General features: G+C 33.3%; 3 protein-coding genes across 4 annotated transcripts; all 3 read right to left on the bottom strand.

The window, feature by feature from the left end:
- Positions 1-3648, bottom strand: LOC112766238 (probable magnesium transporter NIPA9). Its single transcript, XM_025812136.2, has 9 exons — positions 3269-3648; positions 2869-2967; positions 2348-2477; positions 2105-2193; positions 1832-1888; positions 1448-1506; positions 1135-1255; positions 803-951; positions 1-519 (listed from the first exon to the last, which is right to left on the bottom strand). The coding sequence occupies exons 1-9, from the start codon at positions 3377-3379 to the stop codon at positions 318-320; spliced, it is 1017 nt and encodes a 338-aa protein (XP_025667921.1). The 5' UTR covers positions 3380-3648; the 3' UTR covers positions 1-317.
- A 2454-nt stretch (positions 3649-6102) lies between these two features.
- LOC112766640 (uncharacterized) lies at positions 6103-6870 on the bottom strand. The gene has a single exon (XM_025812538.3). It carries the CDS (start codon positions 6727-6729, stop codon positions 6385-6387), a length of 345 nt encoding a protein of 114 aa, XP_025668323.1. The 5' UTR covers positions 6730-6870; the 3' UTR covers positions 6103-6384.
- A 1996-nt stretch (positions 6871-8866) lies between these two features.
- Positions 8867-12101, bottom strand: LOC112765143 (eukaryotic initiation factor 4A-10). 2 transcript variants are annotated; one of them, XM_025811017.3, is made up of 5 exons: positions 11797-12101; positions 11258-11334; positions 10837-10943; positions 10284-10714; positions 8867-9814 (listed from the first exon to the last, which is right to left on the bottom strand). In XM_025811017.3, exons 2-5 carry the CDS (start codon positions 11323-11325, stop codon positions 9179-9181), a joined length of 1242 nt encoding a protein of 413 aa, XP_025666802.1. In that variant the 5' UTR covers positions 11326-11334; positions 11797-12101; the 3' UTR covers positions 8867-9178. The 2 variants fall into 2 exon arrangements, with proteins under 2 accessions (XP_025666802.1, XP_029150430.1); XM_029294597.2 differs by having other exon boundaries at positions 11491-11986.
- Positions 12102-12213: the final 112 nt, after the last annotated feature.

Below are 12213 nucleotides of genomic sequence, written 5' to 3'. Positions count from 1 at the left end.
TTTTCTTTCTTCTTTTCTCAATGGCGTGTTTGTTTTCTCTTTTTTATTTCTTTAAATTGCTATTAGTTGTGACGGCTTTCTTGGCTATGCATATACAATATTTGAGTAAAATTAACACAAGGTGACATGAGAAAATCAACGAACAACTCTACCTTAAATTGCGTTAGCTAGAAGGAATGATCCTTGAAAATTCATGCCCTCTGATGAAAGAACCAACTATACACAAAATCAACCTACCAAGCCAACCCCAACCTCCCATCTTTCTTTTTTTTTCTTGTTGGGAATGGATGAAGGATCATTTTCCAGCTAACTTCAAATCAAGCTTTTTCTTTTGAAGTTGATGATAGTAAATGATTCAACGTTGCTGCTTGAACGACAGCAGTCGGGCTTGGTTCCTTGATATGGGATGTCCCGGCTCTTCGAGTGCCATAATTCTTAACACGGCGCGAAGGAACTCTAAGAAATCTCACCAGCCTTTTTGAACCCACAAGTAAAACCACGCCAACAATGATAAGCAGCCTGCAGCAAAATGTTTCGGATTAACTTGCTTCTGGCTTAAGATCATGAATATTCACATATTGGGAGAAATAAGAAATACAAGATTATTGATAAGTTCTCTATGTAAAGTTATTCAACCTAAACAGAAAAGAAACTTGGACAAGAGATTAACTGAAACAAGAAGTGCTTGTAATAAACAATAAAACTAATGTTAGTTCTAGCAAATGAAATGACGAACTCTCAAAGACCTTGGAATGTAAGGGGAAAAAAAGCACAAAGCAATAAGGCAGACAACTTATATTACCATCCAAGAAGAAGTGCGAAACGAGCTTTTGGGGCTGAAGGGAGTCGCTCGCCTAAAGCAAGCATCCCAGCAAGTACACCAGTCAAAATTGATGCCACAGCTGCACATGTAGAAACTATAATAGCCCTCCCATGCTTTAGGCCGCGTGTCTACATGGTGAATAAAATAAATACAGTGATGCAAATCTGAAAATGGCAATGCAGCACTTAGACATGTGTCTAGACATTTTGACTGAAATTAACACTCATAGGTTGAATTCAAATGTCAATTAAGCTTAAAGTGTGTAAGCATTTTGCACAAAGTAGATGGCACAAAAGATATCTTCAGCATACCTGGTAGAATAAGCCTGCACCACTAAAGAATACACTGATGATGATGCACATAGGAACCAACAGGCTGGGGAAACCTTGCTCCAGGAATAAAAATCCCATCTTTGAAATTACAGAAGCCATCCTGCATTTAAAGGGTTTACAATGATCAAGTTGTATTTGCTAGCATAACGTAGTAACCCCCAATAGAAACTAACAATTCTAATTGAAACCAAGTCTAGACTTCACTAATGAAAATTTCAAGATATTTTAGATTCTTACTATCACCATTATTCTCTAAAAAGTAACAGTATAAACAGAAGGGAAGTAACAGTACCCAAACAGAATTCCAGATTCCAAGCCATATATGATTTCCTCAACAACATCATATTCCATCTGTAAGAATTAAGAATGTAAAGTCATGCATGGGTAAAAATGACAACAAAGATATTTAAATCACCAAAGGGATAGAAGAGGTTATTTTTGATAAAATATCAATTGTAGAAGAGTTCAACATTGTTATCTAAATTAGTAAGTGACTAAATCAAATACTTTGTCTAATGAGGCAATATATGATCTGGATGTCAATGTTTCTCACACTAATATTGCATCAAAATTAAGTTCTATAAAAATAAAGGAAAAAAAAACATGTGAATTTGAAGCTTCTAGAAATGAAAAAGGTAAATTTAAAAGGTAATATCATGATGACAAAATAAATTACCATCTCTTGTTCTCTGCGATGACGTTTGCATATACGAAGCCATGCATTAAGTAGTATCTGCATAAGTGTTTCCAACAATTAACATAACGACTCTATTTGGAAGCTAGTAATATTACTTTGTTGCGCAGACATCGTAACAAAAATGCATTTGGAATTTCCAACATACTACAATAATGCCGTCTTGCTGGCTTCGAGGAAATTCAGTGCTTAGTGGAAAAATCATTTCAAACACAAATGTTAAAAATAAGATGATGCATAAGGCAGGGTACCTACAAACAAGATGAAAACGACAAATGCCAGCCACGGTACACATAAAATGGATAGAGCAGCAGCCTCTTGCTCCTCACCTCCAGCACCAACTCCTAAATTTTGAAGAGCATATCATAGTTAAAATATTGGACATGAATCACATGTGATAAAACAAAACATTTGATGAATTGAATCCATTAACTGATAGCAAACTTAATTTTATCAGCATATGGATAACATAAATGAGGAATTTGAAACTTACATTACCTATTGTGCCAAAACCTGCCAAGGTAATGCCAACCCAATCAACAATATTCATGACTTCCTTAAGATAAAAATGAGAAAAGATTGAAAGAATGGCCAGTCCACTGCCAGAAACTGGTTGGATAACAGAGACCTATTTGGGAAAACACCACCATATTTTATCAACTTGAGGAACCTCAGAACAGGATTAATAAGAGCATGCATTATACATGTTAGAATATAATTAGGATAAATTAGGATTAATTAGTATTATTTAGTATATCTGAATAGGATATTACGTCTTTATTATTACGATTCTCTTAGTACCTATAAATACCCTTTCATATTGTGTCTTTCATATTGTGTCGAGACAATTTGAATAGACAACTTGATTGTACTAAATAATACTAATTGATCCTAATTGATCCTAATTATATTCTAACAATACACAACAGTATGGCAATAAGAAATAACCCCCTGAAATTCAGAGTCATGCTTTCAATTGAAGAAAACTTCTCTTATAGGTATTGGTATTTTTCACTTACAGGAGCTAGAGAAAGTGCCCTTAACATCAACAGTGCCCCAATTATGTCCATAAGAAAACCTATCAACCAGGTTTTGTTTGAAGCATATGCCTTTATGACCTGCAAAAGCCGAAGAGCAATGTTAATCGCTTTTAATCAGTGACTCCCTGTGGTTGCATAAGCTTGCATGAAAATTTAAACAAAAAAAAAAGGATCTTGAAATTCAATTCTCTCTGTTCAAGTTTTCAGTTTCACCATTCCAAAAGAAACTAACAACGCAAAATTGTAATGTTTTCGAGCTACGGCGAATTGAGAGAGAGAGAAACAAATGTGCATGCAAATGTTTGAAATGATATTGGTAATGAAAAAGAAAAGAGAAGAAAAAAAGGTGAAATTTTTGAAAGGGAAGAAAGAAAGGGACCTTGAGCTTGAAAGAGAGAGGGGGGAGAATGAGTGTGCCCTTCTTCTGAAGGATCTTGCCGACGTTGTTGCCGGCGGTGGCAACCACCGTCAAAACGATAGATTCCCACATCTCTCTTCTTCAGCCCTTTTGCCCCTTTTCCTTTCTCTGCTCTCTGCAAAGTGCAAACCTCTCTCTGCTTCGCTTTGTTTCACAGCGCTTTCTTCCATTGACTTGCCTTATTAATTCATGGATTTCATTTAATTACATTTTTTAAATGGTGAAAACTCACTTGAAATCGACTTTAGGTAAAGTTGATATTTGAGAGTCGTTAGACGAAAATTTAATTAAATTAATTAAATTATCTGACTGTTCTCAGATATAACTTAACGTGAAGTCAACTGCACCTGAATTTCCATCCTTTTAAATATAATATAGATGTGAATATGAAATTATGAATATAGATATACATTTAATTATGTTTTTAGTCCCTATTCCTATTCGTATCAAAATGGATGCTTTTAATTTTTTCCTCTTATTGTTGTAAAATACAATTTTTTTTAAAAAATTTAAAAAATGAGTGGAAAAAATATTAAATATATAAAATCATACTTAACAATATTAATTGAAATAAAAAATTAAAAAGATTTATTTCCTATTTGAATAATCAAAATTTGGTAATTACATTTGATTTTTTCCTTTTTAAAAAAATTGTTTATTAAAGAAAAAATAAACTGGTTGAATTACATTTGTCATTCACATTTAATATATATAGAATATTGTTATATTATTAGTAAAATTTATTATTTTTTTAATATTAACTAATTTTAAATTTTAAATATTAAATTTTAAATTCTGATGGTATAAAAATAAGATATTAATCTAATAGAATTTATTTTTAAAAATTTTACATAGAATTTATTAAGATTTTTAAAAATTTTAACAGGTAAGGGGCGTGTTATAACACGTGGTAGCATCTTGGCCAACATGTGGGGGCGTGTTGGACACATGGCAACATATTAGCCAACACGTGGGGAGCGTGTTGAAACACGTGGGGGGTGCTAAATGATTTCCACAATACTGTAATACACTTCAAATATCAATATTCAACCAAAATACCATCTCTATTTCTATATTAAAAATAATTTCTACAAATTAGATTAGATTTTTTTAAAATTAAAAGTTTTAGTCATAATATATCTTCTTTTCAAATTAGAGATACAAAAGCTTTAAAGTTCATTTTTTGTCAAAAAAAATAAAATTGGGTTTAGGATATAATACCATAATTAGTTTTCAGTGAAAATAATTTTTTTTATTTTATTCCAAAATAAATCTGTTAAATGTAGGACAAAATAAATAAGTTTTTTTTTTTAAATAAAATCTTTTTTATTTATTTGTTTATTCTAAGAAAATAGAAAAAAAAATGTATTTTTTTTGACAAAAAATGAACTTTATCTATGTCTTATCTATTAAACACAATTTTATATCTTTGTATTTCTGTTTTAGTATATGTTAATAAACGCGGCCTTATTTCTATAATTTTGAGTGACGAGGCACACAAAGTCACAAACTTTAGCCTCAAAGTGGCCATGACATTTTTGCTTATTTGGTAAGGACTAAAGAAATGGTGGGATTTATAAGTGCTGTTCCGCTATTTTCTTGAATAAAATATTTTTTTGTAAAAAAAAATAAAGAAATGGTCTTATTTACATTATCATTTATCTTGCCTATTTATGTTGTATTCTGTCCCATCCCATTGCTTACTAGTTACTTCTATATTTTTAAGATGGAACAGAAGTCTAGATTCCCTTAACAACAATACAAATGATTAATAATTAAGTGGAATCAGAATCACGGTATTGGTACAAATAGAAAAGAATAGTTTTTTGAGTTCAACTCTGTTTCATGAACTAGAAACACATTCTAAATAGAAAATTATTACTATTTTGATTTCATTGTATGACAAGCATTTTATAAACACCACAAGATGTCTTTTGAAAGTTGTCTCTCAAATATAATACAATTTATTTAACTGAAAGCAAAACCTGCCTAAATATTAGGATGTACATGGCCGGGTGAAACCGAATTTAATGTGATCTAGACCCGACTCAAAATATATACAGGGCCTATTTATTGGACTCGAACCCGGCCCTAGACCCGATGAAACCTATATACTTTCGGCCACGATTATACCGGATAAAAACCGGGTCGTTAACATTATATTACCTTGATACCTTCTTCTAAGCTAGCATGTGAAAATATCCAAATTTCCAAGACTCCAACCATTATTTGACATGGTAAAATTCACTTAGAAAAGTATAACAAGAACCAACTCTTCTCTAAAATTAAAGCATAATCATAATCAATACTAATATTGTCTAATAACACCAAATATTTAAATCAATATAAATAACACAATATTATGCAATAGTCTAAAATTTTATGCATTTTAAACATAAAATATTAACTTATAGTCTTATAATAACTAATAACACAAAATATTAAGGTTTACAATACTTAAATTCCACATAAGAATAGCCATCATCTATCACTAATAATACAAAATATTAATTATGTATGATGACCGGGCCGACTTCGGGTGACCCGAGCCATAACCCAGACCCGACCCAAAATAATGACCGGATCTATTTTTGAGACCCTTACCCGACCCTAAACCCGATAAAATCACACAAAAATAGCCCATAAATTGTTCGGAGCCGGGCCGAGTCTTCGGCCCGGACCGAGCCATGCACACCCCTACTAAATATGCATTCAATAGGTCAATTTCATAAGGTGAAGCACATTCTGGAAACCACGTTGAGCCAATGGTAAAAACTAACAAGAGTCAAAAGCCATAATCGGAAAGTAGAAACAGAATTAAGAAGGTTACAGATTACAGAACACTTCAATAAATGGAAAGATATATTCTGATCCCTCAGGATCCAACATGATTTAACAGTCTATCTAACATATCAACAAAAGCTTTGACTAACTCAAGAAAACCGATCATAACCCATTATTAATTAGTGATGAATGATGATTAATCTGAAAGTTCTTACAACAAACTTAAAATTTGTATACAGAACTTTAAGCAACACAAACAATAGGACAAAGTAATTAACATTTAACAGTAGTACCTACCAACCATAAACAACCTTGGAGTACTTGTTCTTAAGCCACCTAAAACTGTTTCTGAGGGAACGTTTGACTTTTCCTTCCACAGAATACATCTTATAGCTAGCAACCCTCTTCTTCCTCTGAAGTTCAGGATCACCAAAGCTCCAAGACTTGGAAATAGAACCTGAAATGCTTTTCCCTTTCTTCAGCTTCAAGTCCCTATTATTAACACCACCTTGAGTTTGAACATATGAAACACTATAGCTCCTGAAATCATGAGGAAGAGGTCTAGGTGCACCATAGTAGCTATCTATCTGCATCCTTTCCCCATTTGCATAGGATCTTGATCTCTGAAACTCCCCCATTAAAATTCTGCAGGAGGATTGAAGAAAGGTTTGTTTTTTTTTATCTCTTGATGAAAGACCAAGACTTTATGGAACCCAAAAAATGTTATCATAATTTTGAGGAACAGTGGTTATGTGGGGTCCAATGAAGACTAGAGGAGCTGGTCTTCTATGTCGATGGCTGCAAGCAAAGTTTTAACTTTGAATTTTATTCTAGATTTTTATGTGCTGCTAATTCCATACATTGTTATTGAAATAAGCTTAGAAAGAAAAAAATGTGACAGATAATTAAAAATAAATAATTCAATCAAATTGAATAATAAACAATTCTTGGCGTGTATAGTGGGGAACCATTATTGTTGAATGGGGAAGCTTTTAAAATTCTTGAGGATTTTTCTTTTTTGACTTAGACAAAAGGTGTATTTTTGAGACTATGGACAAGGATTCCGAATATAGGACAACCTTTCTGTCACGAATTTCGAGCCTTTTTCACAGGCTCAAGACAATAAACAACCGTAAAAGTCTTCTTTAACGGGTCCGGTTTTCAATCATCATAGTTTTTTACTTTTTTTTAGTGAAACAACTAAGAAAGTAGTTTTTGGTTGCCCACGGTATCCTCCGACCCGACAGGTTAAGGATTTATCCGTCGCGGATTGGAGTTCCATTTAAAGGTTTGCAGCTGGCCAATGGGTTACTGCATGCATAAGGCGGGATTTAAACCCCCGACACTTATTAAGAAAGTAAGCACCCATCAAACCAACTTGAGTTCATCTCCCATGGTGTGTTTGAGAAGGAGATTGAAAGATACAGATTAAAAGACAAAAATCGAGAGATAAAAATTAAATTAAATTTTTATATTATGTTTGGTATAAAATATATTGAATTGAGTTATTTCTCAGTATTATATTTAGTTTAATCGATACTGAGAGATAGATTTAAAATTTGAAAAGTTAATTGAGTATTTTCAATAAAAAATGTTACTAAAATTTTAGTTTTGGTTTCTAGAAATTTCAATCTTTGTATCAGCGACTAAAATTTTAATTTTAATATTTGATCACCAAACACAATAATCAATATTCTATCCTATTCCGTCCTATTCCTAGTTCCGAAAAACAAATACAACCTAATTGACTTAAATAAATTTATAATTTCCTTTAAATATTCGTTTTTTTCTTTTAAATCTTATAAAAAAAATTTTGGTTTCGGTACAATAAAATTTAAAAATTTACTTTATTAACTGCAGTAAATTTAATGTACTGTATTAGTGTATTGTCGCGTTAGTATTCAATCTATTACATTAACATTTAACAAAATAAACTAACGAAAAATATTATAATAAAAATATTTTAAATTTAACTGGACCCAAAAAAAAAAAATTATAGAGATAAAAAATATTTAAATTATTCTAATTTTATTAAATAAGAGTAAAATTATTATCATAATCAGAGGACAAAATTTCAAACTTTAATACTACACATTCAAATTTTTTGTTAATGGTTTAATTCAGGATGCTAGGACAGGGCGGTTTGCATTCACCAAACGAGGCTTAAATGTGCTTACCTTATTATATAGTTGACACTTGACAATTATTATCATAAGTTCATAATCATAATGATCGTTACGCTATTAATTAATCACGTCCAGGCTGTGGTCTTAGACCACAGAATGGTTCTAATTTCTAACTATTAAGAGTTAACACATGCCAGCATGAACTGTATTTTGAGGTACTGAGACAGAAACTGAGAGACTGAAATTTAATATCGTATTTGTTAGTTCAGAAACTAGTATTAAAATTTCTGTCTGTCTCTAAAATTTCAGTATTTCAGTACTTCCAAAAAGTAGGGACACAGGAGACTGAAATTTTTAGAGATTGAGACTGAAACTTTAATAACATTTTATACCTAAAATACTTTCATTTCAATTAATTAATTTCAATTTTACCCTTTGTACAAATTAAATTAGAATTTTATTCTTGTCTCAATTCCTGTCTCCCATTTTGCACCAAATAGATACTGAGATTTATTTCAATTCTTGTCTCTTAGTCTCTGTCTCTCAGTCTCAGTTTTTCCGTCTCTGTCTCTCTACCAAACACTACCTTAAGTGATTAAGGTATAGATTACTGATTTTCACACTAATGAGAAAATCCAAATAGCAGGTATAAATGATAAAAGGCTATAAAAGCAGGACATTTCCAATATAAAATTAGAAAATTTCAACTTTACACAACCATCCCTCATATGTTTAAACAAAACTTATATGAACAGAATTACAGAATATTCAAATCCAATAAGGCTAACACCAGATATACAAATAAAACCCCAACAAAAATTTTGCAACACAAGCCAAAACTAGGAAGAATGCTCATTTCTCTTCAAATCTTGCTACAAAAGAAGGGGCCCTAGATCATGAAAAACTAAGTAAAGACTGCAGCATCCATACTGAAAGCAAAACTGATGAAGCATTAATCAAATCACAGGAGATCAGCAACATTGGCTGGAAGCTCCTCAACCACCACATTGTAAAACTTTTGTATGTCAAGCAGCATCCTTTCAACCTCCCTTGTCACAAAATTGATGGCAACACCCTTTCTTCCAAACCGACCGCTACGACCAATCCTATGGAGATAGTTCTCTGGCTGTGTAGGAAGGTCGTAATTAATCACAAGTGAGACTTGCTGAACATCAATACCACGGGCCAAAAGATCTGTGGTAATGAGAACGCGAGAGGACCCGGAACGGAATTCTCTCATGATGATATCTCTTGTATTCTGGTCCATATCTCCATGGGTGGCCGAAACAGTGTGATCACGGCTGCGCATCTTGTCTGTCAACCAATCTACCTTGCGTCTGGTGTTGACAAAGATAACACTCTGGGTAATGGCCAGAGTTTCGTAAAGATCACAAAGTGTCTCAAGCTTCCATTCCTCCTTCTCAACATTGACAAAAAATTGCTTGATACCCTCCAAGGTGAGCTCATCACGTTTCACAAGAATCCTCACAGGCTTATTCATAAATTTTCTTGTGATCTCCAAGGCTTCCGGAGGCATTGTGGCAGAGAAAAGCCCGACCTGTATCTTAGGTGGCAGGAGCTGAAAAATATCATAGATCTGGATGGGAGGAAAAGGGAAAAGAAAGGTAACATTCAGAAAAAACTTTGAGGGGAAAAAAAAAGTTAAATACAACTTAAAAGTACTTAATATGTTTCCTATTGGACATGCAGATAATACCAGTGCAGTGCTAACCAAAACATATAATTCTTAAAATGGAATTTGGCAAGCAATAGATCTTCTCATCCATGAAAACATGAAACAAATAGGAAAATTAGTTTCAAATAACAATACTGGCTGAAAGTTTTCATCATTTGGCAGATAAAAGGATGATACATGAAAGAAAAGGGAAGCAAAGACACTGAAAGGCAGTAACAATGTTTCAGCAGCCACCTCATTACAGCAAAAAAATGTGGCAATAATACAAATAAAATCACTGAATAGTATTCTTATGACAAAATCTTCCTCTGCAACATCATATCGATAGAACAAAGCAATTAAAGAGAGCATCATATGAAAGTAAGTGAACCTGATCCTTGAAACCTTTAGAGAGCATCTCATCTGCCTCATCTAACACAAACATTCTAATGCTATCAGGGCGCAAATACTGTCTTCGCAGCATGTCAAATACACGACCAGGGGTACCAACTACAACATGGACACCACTCTCAAGGATACGTTTATCTTCACGAACGAGGGTCCCACCCACACAAGTATGAACCTTAACCCCAAGATAGTCACCTAGTGCTCGCATGACCTTCTCAATTTGTTGTGCAAGTTCACGAGTTGGAGCAAGAACCAGAGCCTGGCATTCAACAAAGCTGTAATCAAGCTGCTGCAAGATACCAGAGCAAAACGTAGCAGTTTTTCCAGTTCCAGATTGTGCTTGCTGAATTACATCAAGTCCCCTGATGAAAGGCACAATCCCCCTTTGCTGAATTGCAGAGGGCTTCTCAAAACCTTTCCAGAAGTTGCACAATATCATCAAGAATGCACAGATCCACATAAATAGAAAGCAATACAAACTAGCATTCGCAAGCAGAGTTTAGAATTAAATTACACTAATGCAATAATCTACATACCATATGCATAAATACCCCTTAGAAGGTTCTCCTGCAATCCCATAGCATCGAAGCTGTCATAGACTTCGTCATAAGATGTAAAGAATTCCTGTCCATCATCTCCTAGTCTGGCCCATCAACATACCAAACCGAGAATGAGCACATAAATATGGCCATCGCAATAATGCATTACTTATAACAACAATAACGAGACTATGAAGAAACTCTCATAATGAGGAGTGCTAGGGTGCCAGCACTTTTGTTAAATTCTGGCCAGCACTTAACCACATAAAAAAGAAATTGAATGATTCTACACCATTAGATGCAATCTCACACCATTAAAAACATCATTGATGGCTAATTAATGGCTAAAAACCACAAAATCTGCTGGCCCCCTAGACTTTCTCATCTAAGTATCTGGCAAAAGAAACAAACAACATACAACTCATTCATCTTAGCATCAAATTGACGAGCATCAAATTGTGATCCTTCTGGTGCCAACTCCGCCATGATTGCAAACTAGAAAGAAAAATATACATAATACATTAGCTCATTTTGCATAATTTGGAAATTAAGATATCAAAAATACTTCATGAATTCTAATATGCCAACCACAGTGCACAACATAACTACACTAATCTGGAAACTATAGAGAAAATGAATAACCTAACTAACCAAAACGGTAATCCGATAATCAATGAGAAAAAATCTGCCACAAAATAAAGCTGGAAGAAACAACTCAAAAAAGCTATATTAGCTGAGTGTTACTTTAATCGAGGTTAATATTAAGTTATAAAATGTAAAAATCTAGGGAAAAAAAAAATTAACGCAGAGTGAGAACTGCCACAACATAAATTGATCTGAGCAAAGAGAGATGGAAATCTGTAACAGAAACTAGAAATTGATGAGATGTGAAGTGTAGCAGCAGTGAGATGCAGCTTTTAAATTGCAATAAATCATAATTAAGTTCAAAGTTGAAACCTTTTGAGGGTGAAGATGGAGGTTCGGATAATGAAATAGCAACTAGTGAAGAAAAAGAGTGTGTGTTGGGATTTGAAGAAATGGTTGGATCTTATCTTGAAGGATGGTGGTGTTGGCAACGAAACGACGGCGTAGAACACAGAAACGCAGCTGCTGCTGAGTGAGTGGTAAGAGAAAATCAGAATAAGTTGAGGCGTTTCGTTGTTTGGAGGGAAAGAAATAGAGAGAAGGGGAGGGAGAGACAGAAGCCGGAGTAAAAGTTGAATTTCTCTTTCTCTTTTTGTCTTGCTTGGAGGACAAGAAATTGAAAAAGAACAAAATTGAATAATCATTTTTCTTTTTTTTTTTTTCCTTTTTTTTTGGGAGTGAAGTGTGAGATATAAAAAATAATTATCCTAATCATTAAAATTAGTTATT

Source organism: Arachis hypogaea, chromosome 17, assembly GCF_003086295.3.
Source record: "Arachis hypogaea cultivar Tifrunner chromosome 17, arahy.Tifrunner.gnm2.J5K5, whole genome shotgun sequence".
Taxonomy (NCBI): Eukaryota; Viridiplantae; Streptophyta; class Magnoliopsida; order Fabales; family Fabaceae; genus Arachis; species Arachis hypogaea.
Note: the sequence above shows the minus strand (reverse complement) of the source record. Positions and strands in the feature narration are given on the sequence as shown.